Below are 26,534 nucleotides of genomic sequence, written 5' to 3'. Positions count from 1 at the left end.
ACATGGCAACCCACTCCAGTGTTCTTGCCTGGAAAATCCCAGGGACAGGGGAGCCTGATGGGCTGCTGTCTATGGAGTCACACAGAGTCTGACACGACTGAAGCGACTTAGCAGCAGCAGCAAACCTAACTGAAATTTGAAATCCCAGCCTTATTTTACTAATAATACAGCTTTTGTTTAGCTGGGATAAATGTGCATATGCATTTAATAGTTTGATACTTGTGATCACAAGTCATTGACCGATTTTAAGACTAGTAGCTTCTTGTCATCTATTGCTTAAAGTCATTACTTACATTTTTAAAAAATTTCCAAGTTATAGTTCATAGTTATTATTTGTCCCCAGAATAAAAAAATGTTCTGAAACCTAATAGAGGGCTTAACTAAAAATTTGCCATTAAATAATCTGTGCCATGATAGTAGAAAAGATTTTCTTTTAAACCTAACATATTGTTCTTTTTTTAAAAAAAAAAATAGGAGCAAGCATTTGATCCTTATGAAACATTATCCCAGGATATTCTTTCACCGAAGTTTAATGAACATTTTAGTAAGTTGATGGCCAGACCTGCAGTGGCTCTACACTTTCAGGTAAACTTAAATTGAATGCTGTTTTTTTTAATAAACTAAAGGAATATTTTACCAGTCCTTCAAAGTCTGTTAATTGTAAGCCTGTTGTAGGTTGTCTTTTGTTTTCTGTCTTGAGTTCTTTCAATTTGTCCTTAATGTGGAAATCTTTTATAGAATACTATCACAAATACTGTGTGACTAGAAAAATCTGGTACACTCTAGATCTGAGATGTAGAGATGATGATGGAGAGCTACTTCAGGATCTGTTTCCCTACGAGAGATAGAACTGAAATAATAAAGAGTGGAGAATATCCTCATGTATACTCATACTATTTTCCGATTAGGGCTGTCATTTAAAGGAGATAGGTATATTAATGGAGATTATGCAAGTTAATTGGTTCTGTAATGCAGTTAGAAAAAATGAGAGTAAGTGGAGAGAGACAAAATTACATTTTACTCTCTCAACACTTAATGAAGGCTAAATTGCATCGATGATCCTTGACTACTTACTGCTATAGAAGCTTCCTGCATTTAGACAGGCTCTTCTCCCTTAGCATATGAATATGGTCAAATCTTTATTGTCTCAAAACAAGTGAATAAATGAACAAATCTTTGTCACTGTTACTCTTACCCCTTTTGTTTTTTTCCATTTATAACCAATTATCTTATATTACTTTTTATCATTCTCTATCAGACTGCTACCATCTGTGCTCTAACCAGGCTATAACACTAAAACCTGCCCTGGACAATGAACTTAACCACCAAATCTCGTGGCTATTTTGATTTCACGTTTATGTCTGTAGTATTTATGACTATTCCTCTTGCTCTTTTTTACTTCTATGATACTACTTTTACATACTTTTTATCTTCTCTGGTTTCTTCTTCTCAGTTTCCTTAGTTGCAGGTGTTAGCCAACTTCTTATATCAGCTTCTGCTGTTCTGTTCCTTTGTGCTGTCCTTGAAGACTTTATCCATACCCTTTGCTTTCATCTGTATGCTGGTGACTTCCTTATTTGTATTTTTAACCCATAACTTTCTTTTGAACACTGCGTGTGTGTGTGTGTGTGTGTGTGTGTGTGTGTGTGTGTGTGTGTGTACACCTTCATATAACCAGCAACCTTTCGAACTAATTCACTTGAATATCCCACAAGGACTTCAAATATAAATAAATAAAACTGAACGTATTGTCTTCTCCCTGCCTCCTTTACTGTGAATTCCCATTATTATCATCTATACCTCAAAAACTTGTCAATATGGAATAAAACTTACACTTAATTCTCAAAATTTACTTAATTGAAGGAATAATTTTTAAGCTAAATCTTAGATATTCATATAAACCATAAATTAAGCATTAGTTAAATGGAACAATATGCTTATAAGATCTTTGCATGCTCATTAAAAGTACAACAATTGTTTCATCCTTATTTTATTAGTTATTCTTACTACTGCTGCTGCTCCTAGGTCGCTTCAGTCATGTCTGACTCTTTGCCACCCCATGAACTATAAATAGCCCACCAGACTCTGTTCATGGGATTCTCCAGACAGGAATACTGGAGTGGGTTGCCATGCCCTCCTCCAGGGGATCTTCCCAACCCAGGGATCAAACCCACGTCTCTTATGTCTCCTGCATTTGCAGGCAGGTTCTTTACCACTAGTGCCATCTGGGAAGCACCCAGTAATTCTTACTATGAGATTTTAATGTTTCTGACCCAATTATTTAAGCTGTTATTCAGATACTCAGTGAAATTCAGAGTTAGATAACACCCTTTTTCAGGCCAGACTCACTTGTACTCTATTAACGTAAAACAAATTTTTCATTTGTAAGATGAAAAAGTAATGCTTTATTAAAAAACAACAAAACTTTAGAAGTTGTAGGCACACTTTAAGAATATGAGCTTTGGAGTCAGAACTTCTGGCTTTGAGCCAGTTATCTTACCTTGAACAAATCGCTTAATCTCTGAGAATCAGTTTACTTATTTGTAAAATGATAATGTACATCTCTGTGGTTATGAAAATTAAACAGGAATACACTAAGCACATTTGGCACATACTAAACGTGCAAACATTAGTGTTTATTGTCTTTACAGGCCTCCCTACACTATAAACATACATTGCATTAATATTTTAGAAGACTCTTTAGTAGCCATTTCAGTGCTAATTAACAATGTAAATGACAATGTTAGACTAAATTTAAAGTTTCATCTTGCTTCCAGTTAAAGCATTGTATATAAAATACATAAACCTATATCCAGCATAATCTGTATCACTGTCTTAATTAAATGATAAAAGAAATTAATCTCTGCATATTCTGGTAAAAGTCTGTTGAACAAATTATAGTTTACTTCAGTTAACAATAGGTGAGAATTATGGTTGTGTTTACCTATGAAGATACATTTTAAAAACAGCATCTTGAACTCTTTTTTCACATTGTGTATTGCTTCTGTCTATATTTACCTGATGAGGAGATATACCACTTTAAATAAATATATGACATTTAAAATCAGTCAACATGAGTGACTTTTAAATGCCTCATAAATTTTAGAAAATCATTTATTCTGCAGACTATTAGTTTTCAAAACTGGGATATACCTGCTGCTGCTGCTGTTGATTTTCCAGGTGATACAAGGGTACAGGGGGCTTCCCTGGTGGCTCAGCAGTAAAGAATACACCTGCAATGCAGGAGATGTGAGTTTGGTCCCCAGGTCTGGAAGATCCTCCGGGGGAAGAAAATGGCAACCTACTCCAGTACTTTTGCCTGGGAAATCCCACGAACAGAGGAGCCTGGCTGGCTACAGTCCATGAAATTGCAAAAGAGTTGGACACAGCTTAGCAAAAACAACTTAGGCTAAACAACAGCAACTTACCAGTACAAGTATCTTGAAGAGAATTTGTTTCTAATCTTACCTTATGTTTTTGCATTCTCTTCCAATTTTTCCTACACATTACTTATTATACTATGACGTTTCCTATCATGCATTATTCCAAGGTGTAAAAATCTCCAGGGTACCAATCAGAAAAAGAAAAAAAAAGATTGCTCCTGAAGAAGAGTTTATTGTTATTGTTGTTGTTCAGTCATCAAGTTGTGTCCTATTCTTTGTAACCCCATGGACTGTAGTCTACCAGGCTTCCCTGTCCCTCACCATCTCCCAGAGTTTCCCCAAGTTCATCTCCAACGAATTAGTGATACCATCCAACCATCTCATCCTCTGTTACCCTCTTCTCCTTCTGCCTTCAATGTTTCCCAGCATCAGGGTCTTTTCCAGTGAGTTAGCTGTTTGCATCAGGTGGCCAGCTTCAGCATCAGTCCTTCCAAGGAGTATTCGGGGTTGATTTCCTTTAACATTGACTGGTTTGATCTCCTTACTTTCCATGGGACTCTCAGGAGTCTTCTCCAGCACCACAATTTGAAAGCATCAGTTCTTTGGAGCTCAGCCTTCTTTATTGTCCAGCTCTCCCATCTGTACATCCATACCAGGAAGACCATAGCCTTGATTATACGGACCTTTATCGGCAAAGTGATGTCTCTGCTTTCTAACATTCTGTCTAGGTTTGTGATAGCTTTCCTGCCAAGAAGCAGTCATCTTCCAATTTCATGGCTGCAGTCACCATCTGCAGTGATTTTAGAATGCAAAAAAAGGAAATCTGTCACTGCTTCCACCTCTTTCCCTCCTATTTACCATAAAATGATGGGACCAGATGCCATCATCTTAGTTTTTTTGAGTTTTAAGCCAGCTTTTTCACTCTCCTCTTTCGCCCTCATCAAGAAGCTCTTTAGTTCCTCTTCACTTTCTGCCGTTAGAGTAGTGTCACCTGCCATATCTGAGGTTGATATTTCTCCCAGCAATCTTGATTCCAGAGCTTGTAGCTCATCCAGCCCAGCATTTCACATGACACGCTCTGCATATAAGTTAAATAACAGGGTGAAATAAACAGCCTTATCATACTCCTTTCTCAATCCTGAACCAGTCAGTTGTTCCATACAGGGATTTAACTATTGCTTCTTGACCCACATACAGGTTTCTCAAGAAACAGGTAAGACTGTCTGGTATTCCCATCTCTTTAAGAGTGTTTCACAGTTTGTTATGATCCACGCAGTCAAAGACTTTATCATAGTTAACAAAACAGAGGTCGATGTTTTTCTGACCCTTGCTTTCTCTGATTCAGAAAATGTTGGTAATTTGTACTCTAGTTCCTGTGCCTTTCCTAAACCCACCTTGAACTTCTGCAAGTTCTTGGTTCATGTACTGCTGAAGCCTAGCTTGAAGGATTTTGAGCATAACCTTACTAGCATGGGAGATGAGTACAACTGTCTGGTGGTTTGAGCATTCTTTAGTAGTGCCCTTCTTCGGAATTGGGATAAGGATTGACCTTTTCCAGTCCTGTGGCCACTTCTGAGTTTTCCAGATTTGCTGACATATTGAATGCAGCACTTTAATAGTATCATCTTTTAGGATTTTAAATAGCTCTGCAGGAATTCCATCACTGCCACTGGCTTTATTGGCAGCAGTGCTTCCTAAGGCCCATTTGACTTCACACTCCAGAATGTTTGGCTCTGAGTGAGAGACTACAGCATCATGGTTATCTGGGTGATTAATATCTTTTTTGTACGGGTCTTCTGTGTATTCTTTCCATCTCTTCTTGATCTCTTCTGTTTCTGTTAGGTCTTTATCATTTCTGTCCTCTGCTGTGCCCATCTTTGGATAAAATGTTTAATATTTCCAACTTTCTTGAAGAGATCTCTTGTCTTACCTTTTCTGTTGTTTTCCTCTATTTCTTCACATTGTTCATTGAAGAAGGCCTTCTCTCTCCTTGCTGTTCTCTGGGACTCTGCATTTAGTTGGGTGTACCTTTCCCTTTTTCCCTTGCTTTGCACTTCTTTCTTCAGCTATTTGTAAAGCCTCCTCAGAAAACCACTTTGCATTCTTGCATTTCTTTTTCTTTGGTATTGTTCACTGCCTCCTGTAGAATATTCAGGACCTCTGTCCATAGTTGTTCAGGCATTCTCTTTACTAGATCTAATCAATTCAGTTCAGTTGCTCAGTTGTGTCCAACTCTTTGCGACACCATGAATTGTAGCATGCCAGGCTTCCCTGTCCATCACCAACTCGCAGAGCCTACTCAAACTCATGTCTATCACGTTGGTGATGCCATCCAACCATCTCATCCTCTGTCGTCCACTTCTCCCGCCTTCAATCTTTCCTAGCATCAGAGTCTTTTCCAATGAGTCAGTTCTTTGCATCAGGTGGCCAAAGTATTGGAGTTTCAGCTTCAGCATCAGTCCTTCCAATGAATATTCAGGACTGATTTCCTTGAGGATTGACAGGTTGGATCTCCTTGCAGTCCAAGGGACTCTTAAGAGTCTTCTCCAACACCACAGTTCAAAAGCATCAATTCTTCAGTGTGCAGCTTCCTTTATAGTCCAACTCTCACATCCATACATGCCTACTGGAAAAACCATAGCTTTGACTAGATGGACCTTTGTTGGTAAAGTAATGTCTCTGCTTTCTAATATGCTGTTTACGTTGGTCATGGCTTTTCTTCCAGGGAGCAAGTGTCTTTTCATGGCTACAGTCACAATCTGCAGTGATTTTGGAGCCTCAAAAAATAAAGTCACTCACTGTTTCCATTGTTTCACCATCTATTTGCCATGAAGTGATGGGACCGGACACCATGATCTTAGTTTTATGAATGTTGAGTTTTAAACCAACATTTTCACTCTCCTCTTTCAGTTTCATCAAGAGGCTGTTTAGTTCTTCACTTTCTGCCGTAAGGGTAGTATCATCTGCATATCTGAGGTTACTGATATTTCTCCCAGCAGTCTTGATTCCAGCTTGTGCTTCTTCCAGCGTGGCATTTTGCATGATGTACTCTGCATATAAGTTAAATAAGCAGGGTGACAATATACAGCCTTGACGTACTCCTTTCCCAATTTGGAACCAGGCTGTTGTTCCATGTCCAGTTCTAATTGTTGCTTCTTGATCCGCGTACAGATTTCTCAGGAGGCAGGTAAGGTGGTCTGATATTCCCATCTCTTTCAGAATTTTCCAGTTTGTTGTGATCCCGTCAAAGGCTTTGGCATTGTCAATAAAGCAAAAGTAGATGTTTTTCTGGAACTCTCTTGCTTTTTTGATGATCCAGCAGATGTTGACAACTTGATCTCTGGTTCCTCTGCATTTTCTAAATCCAGCTTGAACATCTGGAAGTTCACAGTTCACATACTGTTGAAGCCTGGCTTGGAGAATTTTGAGCATTACTTTGCTAGCATGTGAGATGAGTACAATTGTGCAGTACAGTTTGAACATTCTTTGGCATTGCCTTTCTTTGGGATTGGAATGAAAACTGACCTTTTCCAGTCCTGTGGCCACTGCTGAGTTTTCCAGATTTCCTGGCATATTGAGTGCAGCACTTTCACAGCATCATCTCTCAGGATTGAAATAGCTCAACTGGAATTCCATCACCTCCTCTAGGTTTGTTCGTAGTGATGCTTCCTAAGGCCCACTTGACTTCGCATTCCAGGATGTCTGTCTTTAGGTGAGTGATCACACCATCATGGTTATCTGGGTCATGAAGATCTTTTTTGTATAGTTCTTCTGTGTTTTCTTGCCACCTCTTCTTAATATCTTCTGCTTCTATTAGGTCCATACCATTTCTGTCCTTTATTGTGCTCATTTTTGCATGAAATGTTCCCTCGATATCTAGATCTAATACCATGAATCTCTTTTCATCACCTCCCCTGTATATTCATAGAGGATTTTTTTTATTTAAGTCATACCTGACTGGCCTAGTGGTTTTCTCTGCTTTCTTTAGTTTAAGCCTGAATTTTGCTATGAGGAGCCGATGATCTGAGCCACAGTCAGTTCTCGGTCTTGTTTTCGCTGACTGTATACAGCTTTTCCATCTTCGGCTACACTGTAATCAGTCTGATTTCAGTATTGACCATTTGGTGATGTCCATGTGTAAAGTGTTCTCTTGTGTTGTTGAAAAAGGGTGTTTGCTATGACCAGTGAGTTGTCCTGGAAGAAATCTGTTAGTCTTTTTGCCCTGCTTCATTTTGTACTCCAAGGCCAAACTTGCCTGTTACTCCAAGTATCTCTTGACTTCCTACTTTTGCATTCCAGTCCCTTATGATGAAAAGGACATCTGTTTTTTGTGTTAGTTCTAGGAGGTCTTCTAGGTCTTCTGATCACTTTCAGCTTCTTCGGTGTTGGTGCCTAGGGCATGGACTTGGATTGCTGGAATGTTGAATGGTTTGCCTTGGAAACAAACTGAGACCATTCTGTTGTTTTTACGGTTGCAGCCAAGAACTGCATTTTGGACTCTTGTTGACTGTGATGGCTACTCCATTTCTTCTAAGGGATTCTTGCCCACAGTAGTAGATATAATGGTCATCTGAATTAAATTCACCCATTCCCATCCATTTTTATTCACTGATTCCATTATGATAAAGGAGAGGGGAGGCTTGTAAAGCTCTCATACTTGAACATGCTATGTTAGAAGCAGTTATAGTTTCTTTCAGGTGCTTTTTGTACTTAAGACTGTGATACTAACATGTGTATTTCAATTTAAGAGTGAAGTCAGACCTGTTGTGGTAATTTAGTCTGATCTGGCTGTTTATTTTGACAGTGAAGATTGGCTGTATCAATTAAGTTATATGACAGCATTTTTCTTAAGTTAAATGAACTAAATCTGAAATTTATTTGATTGTTGTTTGGTGAAATAGGTTTAAATCACATCTGCAATGTACCATATCCCCCCAAACACATTCTTTGTAACTACTTAAAACATTTTGAGTAAAAGTGACATAGAAATCTGTGAGAAGATATATAGCTTTTCAGCATTCCTTTATGGTATGTGGAACCCAAAACTTTTGGGAAAAAAGCTGAGAAGGCTGTTGTTAAAGTTATATTAGCCATGAAAGATGAAATGTATATTTTTAATTAGCTGATAACTTAAGGAAAAAACTTGATTTATAGCACTTCAGCTTCAATATAGAATGCTTTCATTATAGTTTTGATACATCTCTATCTTGGTTTTTTTTTTAAGTCATGCCCAAAACACAAATGAGGTTAGACTGGAAACTAGTTCCATTAAAGATATCTGTACCCTTATGTTGCTGTTGTTTAGTCTAAGTTGTTATTCTTGTTGTTTAGTGTAAGTTGTTATTGTTGTTGCTAAGCTGTGTGCAGCTGCTGGGATCCTAGCAGCTTGTGGGATCTTAGTTCTCCCCCCAGAGATTGAAACCAAGGCTCCAGCAGTTAAAGTGGCGAGTCCTGACCACTGGACCGCCAGAGAGTTCCTGTATCTTGTATTCTTAAAATTACTTCTGTTAGGCACTGCTGTTTATGTAACCTTTATATCAGAGGTATATTATTTTGTCTTTTCACTTTGCAGTCCATTGCTGATGGTTTTAAAGAGGCAGTTCGTTACGTCCTTCCACGCCTTATGCTGGTGCCAGTATATCATTGTTGGCACTATTTTGAATTATTAAAGGTAAGATAAAAGTTTTTTAACAAAAAGAAATACTTAGATTTATGAGACTTAAAAACTTTTTATCTGATGTTAGTTTTAATAGTTTTTATTCATAAAAAGAAAGTATCTTAAATGTTTTCCTACTTCCCATGAACCATAGAGAAATGCCTTTATTTTTTATATTCATATAATTACCAAGCTGTAGATAGGGGAAAATGTTACTTTATCTATCACTTGATAATATAAATTCTCAAAGTAATAAAATTAAAAAGTTGACTTTTTAAAAATTAATTTTTGGAGACAGCAACAATGGTTTAACTTCATATTTTATAAAGGTAATTAATAACTTTTATGTATAACATTGTTCTAAACTTCTGTCATATATAACTTGTCAAGAAAAACACGTTTAAAGTTGATACCTTTTGCCCATGCAATGTAGTAGGCAGAACCCAAGTAATAAATTAAAAATTAAAATTGTGGTAAAACTTGAACTCGTTTTTAAATATCAATACACATAAAAATATACTGAATTTCTAAGGGTCTAATATGTAGTATAAACTTTATGGTGTATACTTAGAGAAGAATGTAAACATGCTTTATAATAAATAAATGTAATGTATAAGCACACCAGAGGTAAGTCATTGCTCTGACTTTAATGGCAGTTACTTTTTTGCTTTTCTTTACAGTTTGACCACCTATGTATATTCAGTAAAAATATATGTAGCCTGTTTCTGAGCTTTTTATCAATTAGATCAAATTATTATAGTACTTTGTGTCTTTTATCTTCTCTCTAAGTTACATTGATATTTGTAGGATTCATTGATCCCATGGACAGCAGAGCCTGATGGGCTACAGTTCATGGGGTCACAAAGAGTTGTACATGACTCAGTGCCAACATACGACATAAGATTCACTGATGTTATTTTATGTTTTTCTAATTTAATTTTTTTCCATTGTTTGAATAAACCATGATTTATTTATTGTTCTCTGGCTGAACAACAGTTTTCTTGCTATTATTGATAACACTTCTGTTGGTACTCTTTTTTCGGTCTCTTGATACACATGTACGTGCATTTTGTTTCTCTAGAGTACGTACTCAGGATTAGAATTGCTTGGTCATAAGGTGTGTATGTTTTCAAATTTAATAGATGAGGTCAGGCAGTTTTCCAAAGTGGAAAGTTTCCCAAAGTTATACAGTGTATACTCCTACCAGAATGCATGACGTCTCTCTTTATGCATTTTTCATATTTAAGATTTTCTATCATATCTATTTATAATGGTAACTAATGTTTTATTTTATATTTTCTTGATTATTAATGTGCTTGTACATATGTTGATTGGCCTTTTGAATAACTTTTTATAGTATCATTCAAGTCTTTTGCCATTGTAAATATCTTCTGGGTCTTGTCTTTGGAGTTGTTCTGATTGTTTTTCTTACTGTTGTGCATCAACTAAAGCTGAATATATTCCATATTTCTAAGAGTTTAGTTTCACTAATGAGATCATGTGTGGTTTCTCTTTATTATTCATTATTTATATAGATATATCTCTGTGTATATAGAGTATACTATCTTTGTCTATGTATAGACTCTGTATCTATACCAAGTTGTTGGTTTAGACAGCCTGTTCTAACTTTCCCATATAACTCATTAGTAATATTTAAAATAAAAGCCAGAATAACTGAACTTAGTAGACATCTAGGCAAAGAAATCTTTAGATGATTTCTAATGAATATCTTGGCTTCCCTGGTAGCTCAGTGGTAAAGAACCCACCTGCCAAGGCAGGAGATGTAGGTTTGATCCCTTCAAGAGGAAGGTTCCCTGGAGAAGGAAATGACAACCCACCCCAGTATTCTTGCCTGGGAAATTCCATGCACAGTGGAGCCTGGTGGGCTACAGTCCATAGGGTTGCAAAGTCAGAGAGGACTTCGCGACTAAACAATGACAATAATGAATACCTACCTCAAGAATTCTTTTTTTATGGAGTCTTACTACCCATAATGTGTGATACTGGAGCTCGCTAGCTTTTGTACACAAATAGATGAGCAACTTGATTTTGTGTATCTCCATGGAGACTAATGGATCCATAAAGAACTCTTAGAAAGGATTGTAGGCTTCGCATAAATAATATATTAGCAGCCACAGATGTACACTTAGATTCCTAAAAGTTTTAAGAGAATGTTCATGTCTAATTGGAAGTCCCATCATTAGTTTTATAGTTGCCTTCTAGTATTTGCCAACATTTAAAAATCCCAACTTAACTATAATCAGTTAAGTTCAGTTCAGTCACTCAGTCGTGTCCGACTCTTTGTGACCCCATGAATCGCAGCACGCCAGCCCTCCCTGTCCATCACCAACTCCCGGAGTTCACTGAGACTCACATCCATCGAACTGGTGATGCCATCCAGCCATCTCATCTTCTGTCGGCCCCTTCTCCTCCTGCCCCCAATCCCTCCCAGCATCAGAGTCTTTTCCAATGAGTCAACTCTTCGCATGAGGTGGCCAAAGTACTGGAGCTTCAGCTTTAGCATCATTACTTCCAAAGAACACCCAGGGTTGATCTCCTTCAGAATGGACTGGTGGGATTTCCTTGCAGTCCAAGGGACTCTCAAGAGTCTTCTCCAACACCACAGTTCAAAAGCATCAATTCTTCGGTGCTCAGCCTTCTTCACAGTCCAACTCTCACATCCATACATGACCACTGGAAAAACCATAGCCTTGACTAGACGGACCTTTGTTGGCCAAGTAATGTCTTTTCTTTTGAATATGCTATCTAGGTTGGTCATAACTTTCCTTCCAAGGAGTAAGCGTCTTTTGATTTCATGGCTGCAATCACCATCTGCAGTGGTTTTGGAGCCCCCCAAAATAAAGTCAGTCTGACACTGTTTCCACTGTTTCCTCATCTATTTCCCATGAAGTGATGGGACCAAATGCCATGATCTTAGTTTTCTGAATGTTGAGCTTTAGGCCAACTTTTTCACCTACCTGTTTCACTTTTATCAAGAGGCTTTTTAGCTCCTTTTCACTTTCTGCCAAAAGGGTGGTGTCATCTGCATATCTGAGGTTACTGATATTTCTCCTGGCAATCTTGATTCCAGCTTATGTGTCTTCTAGCCCAGCGTTTCTCATGATGTACTCTGCATATAAGTTAAATAAGCAGGGTGACAATATACAGCCTTGACATACTCCTTTCCCAGTTTGGAACCAGGCTGTTGTTCCATGTCCAGTTCTAACCGTTGCTTCCTGACCTGCATGTAGGTTTCTCAAGAGGCAAGTCAGGTGGTCTGGTATTCCTGTCTCTTTCAGAATTTTCCACAGTTTATTGTGATCCACATAGTCAAAGGCTTTGACATAAACAATAAAGCAGAAATAGATGTTTTTCTGGAACCCTCTTGCTTTTTCTATGATCCAGCAGATGTTGGCAATTTGATCTCTGGTTCCTCTGCCTTTTCTAAAACCAGCTTGAACATCTGGAAGTTCACGGTTCATGTATTGCTGAAGGCTGACTTGGAGAATTTTGAGCATTACTGTACTATGGTGTGAGATGAGTGCAATTGTGCGGTAGTTTGAGCATTCTTTGGCATTGCCTTTCTTTGGGATTGGAATGAAAACTGACCTTTTCCAGTCCTGTGGCCACTGCTGAGTTTTCCAGATTTCCTGACATATTGAGTGCAGCGCTTTCACAGCAAGCATCATCTTTCAGGATTTGGAATAGCTCAACTGGAATAACCATCACCTCCCCTAGCTTTGTTCGTAGTGATGCTTTCTAAGGCCCACTTGACTTCACATTCCAGGATGTCTGGCTCTAGGTGAGTGATCACACCATCGTGATTATCCAGGTCGTGAAGATCTTTTTTGTACAGTTCTTCTGTGTATTCTTGCCACCTTTTCTTAATATCTTCTGCTTCTGTTAGGTCCAGACCATTTCTGTCCTTTATTGAGCCCATCTTTGCATGAAATGTTCCGTTGGTATCTCTGATTTTCTTGAAGAGATCTCTAGTCTTTCCCATTCTGTTGTTTTCCTCTATTTCTTTGCATTGATCGCTGGAGAAGGCTTTCTTATCTCTTCTTGCTATTCTTTGGAACTCTGCATTCAGATGCTTATATCTTTCCTTTTCTCCTTTGCTTTTCACCTCTCTTCTTTTCACAGCTATTTGTAAGGCCTCCCCAGACAGCCATTTTGCTTTTTTACATTTCTTTTGGGATGGTCTTGATCCCTGTCTCCTGTACAATGTCATGAACCTCTGTCCGTAGTTCATCAGACACTGTCTATCATATCTAGTCCCTAAATCTATTTCTCACTTCCACTGTATAATCATAAGGGATTTGATTTAGGTCAAACCTGAATGGTCTAATGGTTTTCCCTACTTTCTTCAATTTGAGTCTGAATTTGGCAATAAGGAGCTCATGATCTGAGCCACAGTCAGCTCCCGGTCTTGTTTTTGCTGACTGTATAGAGCTTCTCCATCTTTGGCTGCAAAGAATATAATCAATCTGATTTCAGTGTTGACCATCTGGTGATGTCCATGTGTAAGAGTCTTTTCTTGTATTGTTGGAAGAGGGTGTTTGCTATGACCAGTGCGTTCTCTTGGCAAAACTGTATTAGCCTTTGCCCTGCTTCGTTCCATATTCCAAGGCCAAATTTGCCTGTTATTCCAGGTGTTTCTTGACTTCCTACTTTTGCATTCCAGACCCCTATAATGAAAAGGACATCTTTTTTAGGTGTTAGTTCTAAAAGGTCTTGTAGGTCTTCATAGAGCCGTTCAATTTCAGCTTCTTCAGCATTACTGGTTGGGGCATAGACTTGGATTACTGTGATATTGAATGGTTTGCCTTGGAGATGAACAGAGATCATTCTGTCGTTTTTGAGATTGCATCCAAGTACTGCATTTCGGACTGTTTTGTTGACCATGATGGCTACTCCATTTCTTCTAAGGGATTCTTGCCCACAGTAGTAGATATAATGGTCATCTGAGTTAAATTCACCCGTTCCAGTCCATTTTAGTTCACTGATTCCTAGAATGTCGACGTTCACTCTTCCCATCTCCTGTTTGACCACTTTCAATTTTCCTTGATTCATGGACCTAACTATAGTGAAGTTAACTATAATAGAAGCTTACTTTTTTTCCCCTGTCTAGATGATTAGTTTTAAAATCTCTGAGGTCTGAATCTAAAATCAGACACTGACTATTCATCCTAATGCCACAGCTACTTTTACTACCAATTGATTACTGGACTCCAAGTATTTTTAGCCAATGTGATTGGGACTAGTAGTTGGTCAGTTAATTGAAAATGAACTGAAGAATCATAAATCATTTTAATTATCAGTCATAGTCATTTTAATAAACACACACAAAACCCCTAGAGATGAACATTTGTATATATTTATATGCTAATCTGTTGACTTAGGGTAAAACCTTTTCTTTGAGTATGAATCTTGCTTAAGTCACAAAAAGTATCTCTATGATTTCTACTTTCCATTTATTTTAGATGGTACATTACCTTTAAGATCCTTGTAAAGCAATCTGATTGCAGAAATCTAAGTTTTTATAATTTTTCCAAATCTTTTATGATTTGTCTTCCCTATATCTTTTAAAAATGACTTGCCTTCAAAGTTATTGATTTGAGTTTTCATATAAATATTTTTATAGTCGTATTTCTTTAGCTTATATAATTATTGAATTATGTAATTACAACGTAAGCACAACTGTCATTCATATTTGGAAACATTTACTACTGATTCTTGGTAATTATATGACTCAATTAGTGTGATCACAAGGACCTAGGTATTCTAAAAAGTGACCCATTTATTTATAGCATTATTGTCCGGTGGGAATCAGTCTGGATGTTACACAGTGAGAATGATCCATAGTAAGAAATACATTTAACATCATGATAATGCTATACGAACACACACACACACGCAAAGCAAAAAGGGTTGTGAAATGTTACTCAGCATTTCATGCAATATATTCGTACCCTATATTCTTTTATTCTATTCTGTTTCTTTTTTAAAAAAGGATGTATTCATTTCATAATTCAGTATATTATGACATATATTTTGGAAAACTGAAATAAGGACTAATTCTAGACATAAGCAGAGAATTATCACATGATCAGATAAGAAATTACTTTTTACTTTTATATCTGTTCTGTGATACTGTTCCTTTTAATAATATTTTACCATTTTTAAATTGTGGTCAAACATGAAATTTACTGTCTTAACCATTTTAAGTATATAGTTCAGTAGTGTTAAGTATATTGTTATACACCCAGTGTTGTTGGACACGTGGATTGCTTCTGCTTTTTCGCTATTATAAATAATACTGCTGTGAACAAATATGTCATCAAGACTGTTTTCAATTCTTTGGATATATAGCCAGAAATGAAATTGCTGCATCATAGGGTGATTCTGTTTTTAATTTTCTGAGGAAGCACTGTATGAGATTCCGTAGTAACTTTATACTATTTTACATTTCCACCAACAACACACACTGTTTACAGTTTCTCCACTTCCTTGCCAGCACTTGTTATTTTCTATATTTTTATTTTTTTATAATAGCCTTCCCGATGAATGTGAGATGGTATCTCATGGTTTTGACTTGTATTTCCCTATTTGTGACAGTGAGCATCCTTTTGTTTGCTTTTTGACCATTTCTATATCTTCTTTGGAGAAATATTCAAGTCCTTTGCCCACTTTTTATTTGGGTTATTTGTAAAGGTGGTGGTTTTATAGGAGTTCTTTATATATTCTGAATATTAATACTAAACCTTTTTGGATGTGTCATTTCCAGTACTGTCTCCCATTCTGGTGACTTGTCTTTTTGTGATACTGTTTGAGCTCAAGCACTCATCCAAAAGAAATTTCATTTCATATTGAGCTTACTTTGGGATGAGACCCATAGGAAAGAAGGCTCGACCAGTGTTACTTAAGGCTGTCGTGTTCCTTTGGGAATAAAAAACACTGTCCTGGAGCAGTTTTAGGCCAGTTTTAATTTTAAGTATTTGCCTTGGTCATGTACCAAGGAAGATTTATTTATGGACATAATGTTTAAATATTATTTGAGTTTTACTTTTCAGAGTCAGAATTTATGGTAAGCAAGAGAGAAAAACAACTACATAATGAGAAATTATAGGATATCATATATAGTTTTCCTAAAATTATTTTACACTTGTAAAATAGTATTATTTTGTTGTTGGATTATTATTATTTTTAGCAATACTTTAAAGTTCATGGTATAGGTAATATGATTCTATTTCTGTTCTTTTCCAATTTAAGCCCCTCTGGGGTTAATCATAAACTACTTTCATTTTCTTTATTTTTTTTCAGATAAATTTTAGGGTTTTTTTCTTAATATATTCCAACCTTTATGTAAGAGGAAACAGAAATCACAAATTCATTTCCTTATTTATAAGCATCTTTATAATATACTTCTTATATTCTAAGAAAAAAATCTATTTATCCTTCTGTTACTAGGAACATATCAACTCTCAGTTCAGAATTGATTTTTTCAAATCCAAGTAACATTCTTCTACTCTCTTACTCTGGCCATTCCCTGGAAATTTAGTAATGGAAAGAATAAATATTTTCCTCTGAAGAGAACTTAATCTATCTTAATTTGAAACTTAACAGGAATACCTATTATTAATAACTTTAATGAAGTTCGTTGGGAAAGATAAGCCAATATTTCAGTGAAACAATTGAAAATGTTTCTTGAGGTAATATTTTTTTAACCTTTTACTTTGAAAAATATAGGGAAAAAATTACAAAAATAGTATGCTCCCTTCATCTAGATTCCCTAATTGTTAACATTATGTAACAATTACTTTGTCACCTACAGAGAAAGTGACAAAAAAGCATTCCTGTGTGTATGTAAATGTATTTATCACATCAAGAAGTTGAGATAATGTCTATTAAAAGAAATGTTCTGACTCTTGAAAAAAATAAGTGAGAATATTTTACTATGTAATATTTACTCCTTCACTACTGACACATCACTCAAAGATATCTGAAGGAAGATAATGCACATTTTTTAAAAGCACATAAAGAGAAGTAACAGGTTTTATTGAGTTGAATTTCCCACCAAATTTCTAAAATCCTATTTTTATGAAAATCTAGAGAGAAGTTTATTATTACCGAAAGAGAATTGATCACATGTATTATTTCACATCTAAACGGAACTCCCAGCATAATAAATTAGAGATAAATTCATGATTTAATATAATTTCTCCTGTCTTAGGCACATATAGTAATGGATGGGCTTCCCAGATGGCTCCTGCCAGTGCAGGAGACGCAGGTTGGATCCCTGGAGGAGAAAATGGCAGCCCACTCCAGTATTCTTTCCTGGAAAATCGTACAGTCCATGGGGCACAAAGAGTTAAACATAAATGAATTCATATCCCAAATTGATACAGCAGTTTATAGAAATTCAAGAGTTTCAGTGAAGTCTTAGAGTTAAGAAAAAACTTACATAAAGAATAAAATCTCAGGCAAGATGCACATATATGCTACTAAGGAGAATAGTGTTTATCAGGTAAGCAAAGAATATATTCTTCAGTCAAATTCATAAGGTACTACACATTAATGAAAGATTATTTCCCCTTTATTACTTAGTTTAAGCATAAATTGCAAGGGCATTTATTCTCTTTGGGAGAAGGAATGGCAACCCACTCCACTATTCTTACCTGGAAAATCCCATGGACAGAGGAGCCTGATAGGCTACAGTCTGTGGACGCAGAGTCGGACACGACTGAGAGACTTCACTTTCTTTGACTTTCACTTTTATTTTCTTTGACCTCTTTCCCAAAGCACACGTCATTTTATTTCTTAAACTGTGTAATTGTCCAGTTTATTGTTAAGATAAAGGGGAATCCCCTTCAATTCATTCACCAGAGTTTGGCATAGTCCAGTTTTTTGCGTAATTGTGTTTGCTGTCATTGGAGAGAGGCATGCAAAAAGGATGGACCCTGGAATCTGAGTTTGTTGGTTTGAATATAGACTTTGCCATTCATCTTGGGTGCCTCAGTTTCTTCATCTGTGCCATGTATGATGATAGTACCTATCTTACAGAGTTGTAACAAGCATTAAATAAGGTAATACATAAAAGAGCATGTACAGAATGCTTTTTATCAAGAGCTTAATAAATGTTCATTGTTGTTATTTGTCTAAACACTTAACAAATTTCTAAGTATTTATACAACAGTCACTCATTCTCATTACTTTCTTGGGTACCTACCATTTGTGGGTACTGTACTAAAAATCCCCAAGCTAAAGAGTTCATGTTTTAGTAAAGAAGATAAATGTCAGACAAATAATTACAATATAGTAAGTGCCCAATAGAAGTAATTCTATGGGACAGTGAGGCAGAAGTTACCAACTCTGTCTAGGAAAGTTAGAAAAAGATGTATATGAGTGTAGGGTATGCTGGAATTTATCATCCTGTTCTGGTATGTTGGTGTTATTAAATTGAGGGAGCCATAAAAGACAAATGCTGAGGGACTATTACAGATTAAAAGAGATAATAGAAACATGACAACTAAGTACAAACTGATTGGATCCTGTATTGGGGTGGGGTGGGGGTGGGTGGGATTGCTCTAAGAACAGGATTGGGACATTAAGCAAAAGTTTCCTGAAGTTATCACTATACCGTAAAAGAATTTTTGTTCTAAGACACGCTGAAATATCAAAAGAATAAGGGAAATGACACTATTTGAGAATAGTTTGTGATGTATTTGAGTTTCCCTGATGTTCCAGAAACAATCTCAGAGGCATTTAGCAATGGCGGGAGACCTGAGTTTGATTCCTGGGTTGGAAAGATCCCCTGGAGGAGGTCATGGCTACTCACTCCAGTATTCTTGCCTGGAGAATCCCCATAGACAGAGAAGCCTGGCAGGCTACAATCCATGGGGTCATAAGGAGTCGGACACAACTGAGCAACCAAGCACAGCAAGCACAGCACCTTCCTCAACAACGAACTGAGAGAATTGTGTCACAGACTGCTCTCAGATAGTTCAGGGGGAGAATGCCACATATACTCACGCACAGAATGGGATAGCCTTTGTGGCAGTCGTAGTGGTATTAGTCGTGCAGTCACGTTCTTCTCTTTGTGACCCCGTGGACTGTAGCCTGCCAGGCTCCTCTGTCCATGGGATTCTCCAGGCAAGAATACTGGAGTGGGTTGACATGATCTCCTCCAGGGGATCTTCCCGACCCAGGGTTCGAACCCAGGTCTCTGGCATATGCAGGTAGATTCTTATAAGTGTTAAAAACTGGTGACTCCAAGTAACAAGAGTTGCTTACATTATTTTTATAACTTTTCTAGAAATCTGATATTATTTCAAAGGAAAAAATTCAAGGGGGAGGAAAAAGGAAAGAGCTTCCTAAGGAGGAGGCATTTGAACTGTATCATAGAGGCTAAATTCACCAGGTAGATAAGAGAAGCACAGACAGACATGCAGAAAGCACTATCAATGTAAAAGAGCATGACTTACATGCAAGGTAATTCAGTATGGTAATTTCTACATCACGGTAAGAATACATTCTCTCAAATATCTATAGAGAATTAGCTTGGGTTTTCATTAATCTGATGTTTATTGAATCTTACTGCCCAAATTCAAGAAACGTTTGTTTAGCAAACTGTTGGACTGTGTTTATGCCAAAGAAAGCCATTGTTTTGTATACTTATATCACTGGGAAATCCTATGCTTTAAACATCCTGAAGTTTTATTTCTCTTTGATAGCCTGAAATTATTCGTGGATATGTAGAAATGATAAGGCCACTTGCGTGGAAGAGTTTGAGCAACCTTACAATGAAATTTACAGAAGAAATTTAGTGTCCTAATACCTCTAAATTGAAAAGCAGTTCTCATTTTGGTAGAACCTCATTATTAGTGATAATTTGGAAATTTGGATCAACAGAAGCAGTAAAAATAAAAAATCTGTAACTAAGCATTTTGTATCATCAGTGTCTTTATTAGGGAAATATTTTAGAGTGTAGCTGAAAAGAATCTGTTTGTAAGAAGCTTTCAAACAGCAAAATGAAGTGCTTTGGTAGTAATTTTCACCTTTAGAAGTCAGAGTGATAGAGTGCTAATCACTTTTTAAACCTGTGGGTTATTTTTAAACTCTTTTTCCCTTCATCTTTTCAGTTTATTTCTTAAATCTAGAGATGACAATAGTCACTTAAATTATTTATATTGCAAATCTTTGATAGCAAGACTTCTATATGTATCTTGAAAAATATCTAATGGGTCTCTGCTGCATATAGAGAATAATTTCTAGACGTATATGTGAAAGGTAATGGACCTAGTACTTAAACAGCATCCATTCAGTTCCTTGCTGAGGAAAAAGAGCCATTGCTGAATGGTTTTCGGATTGTTCTTGGATTGTTCTAAGGAAAATTTATCACAAAATTTCTAGTGAGGTAGTTTAAGATCATGAAATAGACTTAAACTTTTAAAAATTTTCTGAAGCAATTTTGATTTTTCCATATTCTCATATAAATGTGTATTTATATCTACATAATCTCTGTATAATGCTCCTCTTGGAGTTCTTCTTTCAAAGCACTGAAGCGTCATCCAGTCTGAATTATTTATTATAAGGTGAATTTTCTTCCATTTTGAGACTGAGCTATTAGAGAAGTTTTTGCTTAAATGAAATAAAGCCAGAGTTGTTAAGATTAATAATGTAATTTGTTATTATAAATGTCATTTTTAAGGATTAGTAAGATAGGATATTAATTTTCATGGATTCTTGATGTTTACTAGAATAGTTGAATTTTATGTTGTAAAAAATGTCAGTTGGATCTTTATGTGATACTGTTTGTAGAACAGTTTATGAAAGATTGAATTGCTAAAATTAGCATACTTGATTTTATTGTGTAACAAAAATATGCAAGCTCTTAGAAATCTCTAAAAGTTAAGAATGTAATCATTAGAGAATGTGAAATAGTATATGTTTATCTTTTCTCTACTCATAGTTACAAATAAAAGTAACTTGTAAGCCTCATGTTTTGCATATTTTAAACTATTTCTATATATATGGAAAAATGTCTTTTTCAAGACATTTTCTGGAAATACCTGGAAATTTACTTTTTGTTTTTTATGATTGTAATGGTTATAGTACTTTATATCTGTATTGTATTTGCATATGTAGAAAGAGGGCTGTTTTGAAGGATCAGGAGGTATACTTAATTATATAAAATTATAGTTGTTTTTATTAAGTATACTTAAAATTCTTTTAGAGTTCATAATGTTTGTTGCTGTTTCCTCTAAGTATGAGAAAGGGAAAGAATTGAACAATGAAGGTTTAATTTTTCTGTTTGGTTTTTCTTAGCAATTGAAAATATGTAGTGAAGAGCATGAAGACAGAGAATGTTTGAACCAAGCTATTACTGCTCTCATGAATCTCCAAGGTAGTATGGACCGAATTTACAAGCAGTTTTCACCTAGACGCCGACCTGGGTAATTCCACACTGTTGAAAATATGAATGCTTATGCAGTATTTCACTTAAATCTGCTGTCTGGTTTTCTAAAGTGTTACTTACAGTGATAGATGCATTCTTGAAAGTTATACTTTTGTTTTACATTTTTCTTTTGCCCTTTTAGCCTTTTAAAATTGGTGTTGTCATATTGTTAAGATATATTTAATAAATTTTTTAAAGATATATTTAATAACTTATATTATTTATATAAGAAATTTAGTATTATTTTCATTTTAATTCTTAGGACCTCAGGAATCATGTCAAGTCTCTACTATTTCTCTTTCCGAATAATGAAATTGAAGCATGTATTATTTAATGGCAAAGTTCAGTTCAGTTCAGTTCAGTCACTCAGTCGTGTCTGACTCTTTGCAACCCCATGAATTGCAGCACGCCAGGCCTCCCTGTCCATCACCATCTCCCGGAGTTCACTCAAACTCACGTCCATCGAGTCCGTGATGCCATCCAGCCATCTCATCCTCTGTTGTCGCCTTCTCCTCCTGCCCCCAATCCGTCCCAGCATCAGAGTCTTTTCCAATGAGTCAGCTCTTCACATGAGGTAGCCAAAGTACTGGAGTTTCAGCTTCAGCATCATTCCTTCCAAAGAAATCCCAGGGCTGATCTCCTTTAGAAGGGACGGGTTGGATCTCCTTGCAGTCCAAGGGACTCTCAAGAGTCTTCTCCAACACCACAGTTCAAAAACATCAATTCTTCGGCGCTCAGCCTTCTTCACAGTCCAACTCTCACATCCATACATGACCACAGGAAAAACCATAGCCTTGACTAGATGGACCTTTGTAGGCAATGTAATGTCTCTGCTTTTCAATATGCTATGTAGGTTGGTCATAACTTTTCTTCCAAGAAATAAGCATCTTTTAATTTCATGGCTGCAATCACCATCTGCAGTGATTTTGGAGCCCCCAAAAATAACACTGACACTGTTTCCACTGTTTCCCCATCTATTTCCCATGAAGTTATGGGACCAGCTGCCATGATCTTCGTTAGGAGAAAGTAAATGCTGTGTGCAAAATTTAGTGTTTGGTTATTTAATATTTTTGTCACTTGATTTAAAGTAGTTTATACTTCAGGCAATTAAGGTTGCTTAGCCATTGAGTAAGCTAAATTTATCTTGTTTTTGTGTTTTTTGTTTTTTTTTTAGGGATCCTGTTTGCCCTTTTTATAATCGTCAATTAAGAAGCAAGCACCTGGCTATTAAAAAAATGAATGAAATTCAGAAAAACATAGATGGATGGGAAGGCAAAGACATTGGACAGTGTTGTAATGAATTTATTATGGAAGGCCCATTGACAAGAATTGGTGCTAAACATGAACGGCATATTTTTCTCTTTGACGGCTTGATGATCAGCTGCAAACCCAACCACAGCCAGTCACGCCTCCCAGGATGCAGCAGTGCAGAGTACAGACTAAAAGAGAAATTTGTCATGAGGAAGATACAGATATGCGATAAAGAAGATACTTGTGAGTGCAAGCACGCTTTTGAGTTAGTATCCAGAGATGAAAACAGCATAATATATGCTGCTAAGTCTGCTGAAGAGAAGAATAACTGGATGGCAGCACTTATTTCCCTTCAGTATCGTAGTACTCTGGATCGAATGCTGGATTCAGTATTATTGAAGGAAGAAAATGAACAACCATTGAGATTACCAAGTCCTGAAGTGTATCGTTTTGTGGTAAAAGACTCTGAGGAAAACATTGTTTTTGAAGACAACTTGCAGAGTAGAAGTGGAATCCCCATTATTAAAGGAGGAACTGTGGTGAAATTAATTGAAAGGCTAACATATCATATGTATGCAGGTATGTGAAGCTCTTTACAAGTGGTTATATAGGGCAGAGGATCCAAAACCTTTTCAAGATTGTCCAGAAACACTTAGGGCCTAGGAAGAAAATGGACTGCCTTTAAAATTTAAAAGGAATACTGCAGAATCAATAGGAATAGATACCTAATTAAATGTCTGTATAGTGTTAACTTCATTAATAAATATTCATCAAAATGTTATGGTCATGAATCTTGAATTTGAAAACATCCCTTTATCAAGTAGCAATCCTTTATCGAGAGATATCACAATTGGCAGGAAAAGCAACAGTGGGAGGAACCAAAAAAAGAAAGAAAGAAAGGAAGGCCTCCAAAATACGCTACTTGGAATTAATTAAGCTGAGTAAATTGAATATGCAACATGTTCTGTGCTCTACCTTTTCAGATCCCAATTTTGTTCGTACCTTTCTTACTACGTATCGTTCATTTTGTAAACCACAGGAATTACTAAGCTTACTGACTGAACGGTAAGAAAAATATTTATTTTACTTATTTTTACATTTTTTAAAAAGTTAACTTTTTTACCTTGCAAAGTGCTAGGTACCTAGTATGTACTCAGGTAGTTTTTGAACATAATTTATTCAACATTAAATTTACAGTATTATTATTCTCTTCAAGTAGCATGCTTACTAAAATCCCTGTTTCTAACAGATCTTTTCAGATCCTAGCAAAATTTATAGTGGTAATCAGAAAGACTCATTTTTATAGGATAAAAAATATGAATTTTAATGAAATTTTTTCTATGCAATAAAACAATACTTCCTTGAAAGAAGCTTTTCACTTTTAAAACAAACTTTTTATTGTGAAAAATTTTAAAACATATGCAAGAGAAAATATATTCTGTTAATAAACCCCATTTATCAATCACCCAACTTCAATAATTATCTCCTTGTATTTCATCTGTTTCCCTGTTGATTTGAATACCCTAGTCCCAGGATTATTTTGAAGTAAATCCTTGGCAACATATTTGTCTGTATTATTTCCATTAGTATTTCTAAAAGATAAGTATTCTTATTAAAAGCATAATCACAATATCATTATTAGACCTAAAAAATTAAGATTTCCTTTATTGAGTAATTTTTAAAAATTAAGTTTTGAATTGACTTTTTCCTTTTTTACTGAGTATGTTAGTGGTACTTTAAAATGCTTTATAGGTTAAACTGTAATATTTGAGCTTCAACATAATTTTGTTTTATATTTTAAAACTTAACCAGATTTTTATCTGGACCTCTATCATTATGTTATTCCATGAAGCTAACTATACCAGACTGAGTCAGTATAATGTGCTATGAAGATTTACTTGGTTGCCTTTTCATGTTCAAAATAAGGAAGGCACATATGTTATATTTATTTATTTATTAATATTATTTATGTGAAAGTGTTAGTCACTCAGTTGTGTTTGACTCTGTGACTCCACGGACTGTAGCCCACCAGGCTCCTCTGTCCATGGAATTCTCCAGGCAAGAATATTGGGGTTGCTATTACCTTCTCCAGAGGATCTTCCTGAGCCAGGGATCAAACCCCAGCCTCCTGCATTGCAGGCTGATTCACCACTGTCTGAGCCACCAGGGAAGCCCCATTATTATATTTTAGCTACATTTCCTGTGGTTGGGGAAGGTATTTTTTTTAACTTTGATTTTTTTTTTCCACTTAGTCATGTTTTTTAAATACTATTTAAAATTCAGTGTGGGACTTCCTTTGGATTAATATTCATTTATTTAAGGAAACTTACATTTGCTTCCATTTTAATAAAATAAATATTAAAGATAGAATTAGATAAGGTATTTCTGTTATGTTTTTAAAGAGGTCATCCTCTATGGATTGTCTTCTTGGATCTTTTCCATTCACCTTTTCTACGTTGGTCAGTGCTAGTTATTAAGCTTTTGATAAAAGTAAGCATATAAGTATTCAATACTATATAGCTAAAGGGCAGTTTTTTGTAGTATGTAGTACTCTAAGAGAAGTTTATCAATTTCACTTTTCACATAAAAGGTAGGAAAGAAGTTTGCTTATTAGTTAAAATATCTTTCCTGCTATATTTGAAATCCTCATTTCTGTATGAACAACAACAAATTTCTCTCATTTTGCTTTTCTTCTTAGATTTGAAATTCCAGAGCCAGAACCTACTGAAGCAGATAAATTGGCATTAGAAAAAGGCGAGCAGCCCATCAGTACAGACCTTAAAAGGTTTCGCAAGGAATACGTCCAACCAGTACAACTTAGGTTTGGCCTGAATATTGTATTTTTTATATGTCATTCAATTTTCAGTATATAGCTAGCACAAAAATTTTTACCTCTTAATTCAGATGTAGGTTATTTTATTAATTGCATAGCAGTTAAACTTTGAAGTTCTTTCTATGTGAAGCTACTCTTAATTCTCTGAAGAAATTTAATTATTAAAATATACTGTGTTATATGCATCAGATATCTCTCACAGGCAATATGTTATGGCTTACAGGTTAGGGTACCTAATAAGTAAAAATATTTTAATTTTATATGAATTTTGCCTACTGTCAGTCCTCTCTACACTTTTGATTTCGTTTTTGTCTCAGTGTGATCATTTAGTATCCTAGACTTTTTTCTATTTGTAATATTTATGAAAGTTCTAGTTCTTTCCCCACTCTTTTCCCACAAGATATATCGATATATGTTACTTACCTGCTGCTGCTGCTGCTGCTGCTAAGTCGCGTCAGTCGTGTCCGACTCTGTGCGACCCCATAGACGGCAGCCCATCAGGCTCCACCGTCCCTGGGATTCTCCAGGCAAGAACACTGGAGTGGGTTGCCATTTCTTTCTCCAGTGCATGAAAGGGAAAAGTGAAAGTGAAGTCGCTCAGTCGTGTCTGACTCTTAGCGACCCCATGGACTGCAGTCTACCAGGCTCCTCCGTCTATGGGATTGTCCAGGCAAGAGTACTGGAGTCGGGTGCCATTGCCTTCTCTGTTACTTACCTAAACAATGTCATTTCAGTAATTGTTTTTTTATGACTTTGAAAAAAATTTATTGAAGTACAGTTGATTTATAATCTTGTGTTTCAGGTGTACAGCAAAGTGATTCAGTTTTATATATACTTTTTATCTTTTTTAGATTGTTTTCAATTATAGGTTATAACAAGATAGTGAGCATTGTTCCCAGTGCTATACAGTTGGTCTTTGTTGGTTATCTATGTAATAATTTCTAAAAATGTATT

The 26,534-nt window shown here is 36.0% G+C and overlaps 1 protein-coding gene across 1 annotated transcript in view; it reads left to right on the top strand.

The window, feature by feature from the left end:
• The window catches only part of SOS2 (SOS Ras/Rho guanine nucleotide exchange factor 2), a 100,906-nt gene that overhangs the window by 43,730 nt on the left and 30,642 nt on the right, over positions 1-26,534 (top strand). The window contains exons 7-12 of the mRNA XM_052646375.1: positions 475-585; positions 8,956-9,054; positions 21,367-21,494; positions 22,671-23,326; positions 23,731-23,812; positions 25,446-25,568. Coding sequence (XP_052502335.1) covers positions 475-585; positions 8,956-9,054; positions 21,367-21,494; positions 22,671-23,326; positions 23,731-23,812; positions 25,446-25,568 — 1,199 coding nt within the window. The remainder of the gene's footprint in view (positions 1-474; positions 586-8,955; positions 9,055-21,366; positions 21,495-22,670; positions 23,327-23,730; positions 23,813-25,445; positions 25,569-26,534) is intronic.

This window comes from Budorcas taxicolor, chromosome 10 (genome assembly GCF_023091745.1).
Source record: "Budorcas taxicolor isolate Tak-1 chromosome 10, Takin1.1, whole genome shotgun sequence".
NCBI classification, from domain to species: domain Eukaryota; kingdom Metazoa; phylum Chordata; class Mammalia; order Artiodactyla; family Bovidae; genus Budorcas; species Budorcas taxicolor.
This window is presented reverse-complemented; position numbering and strand designations above follow the sequence as displayed.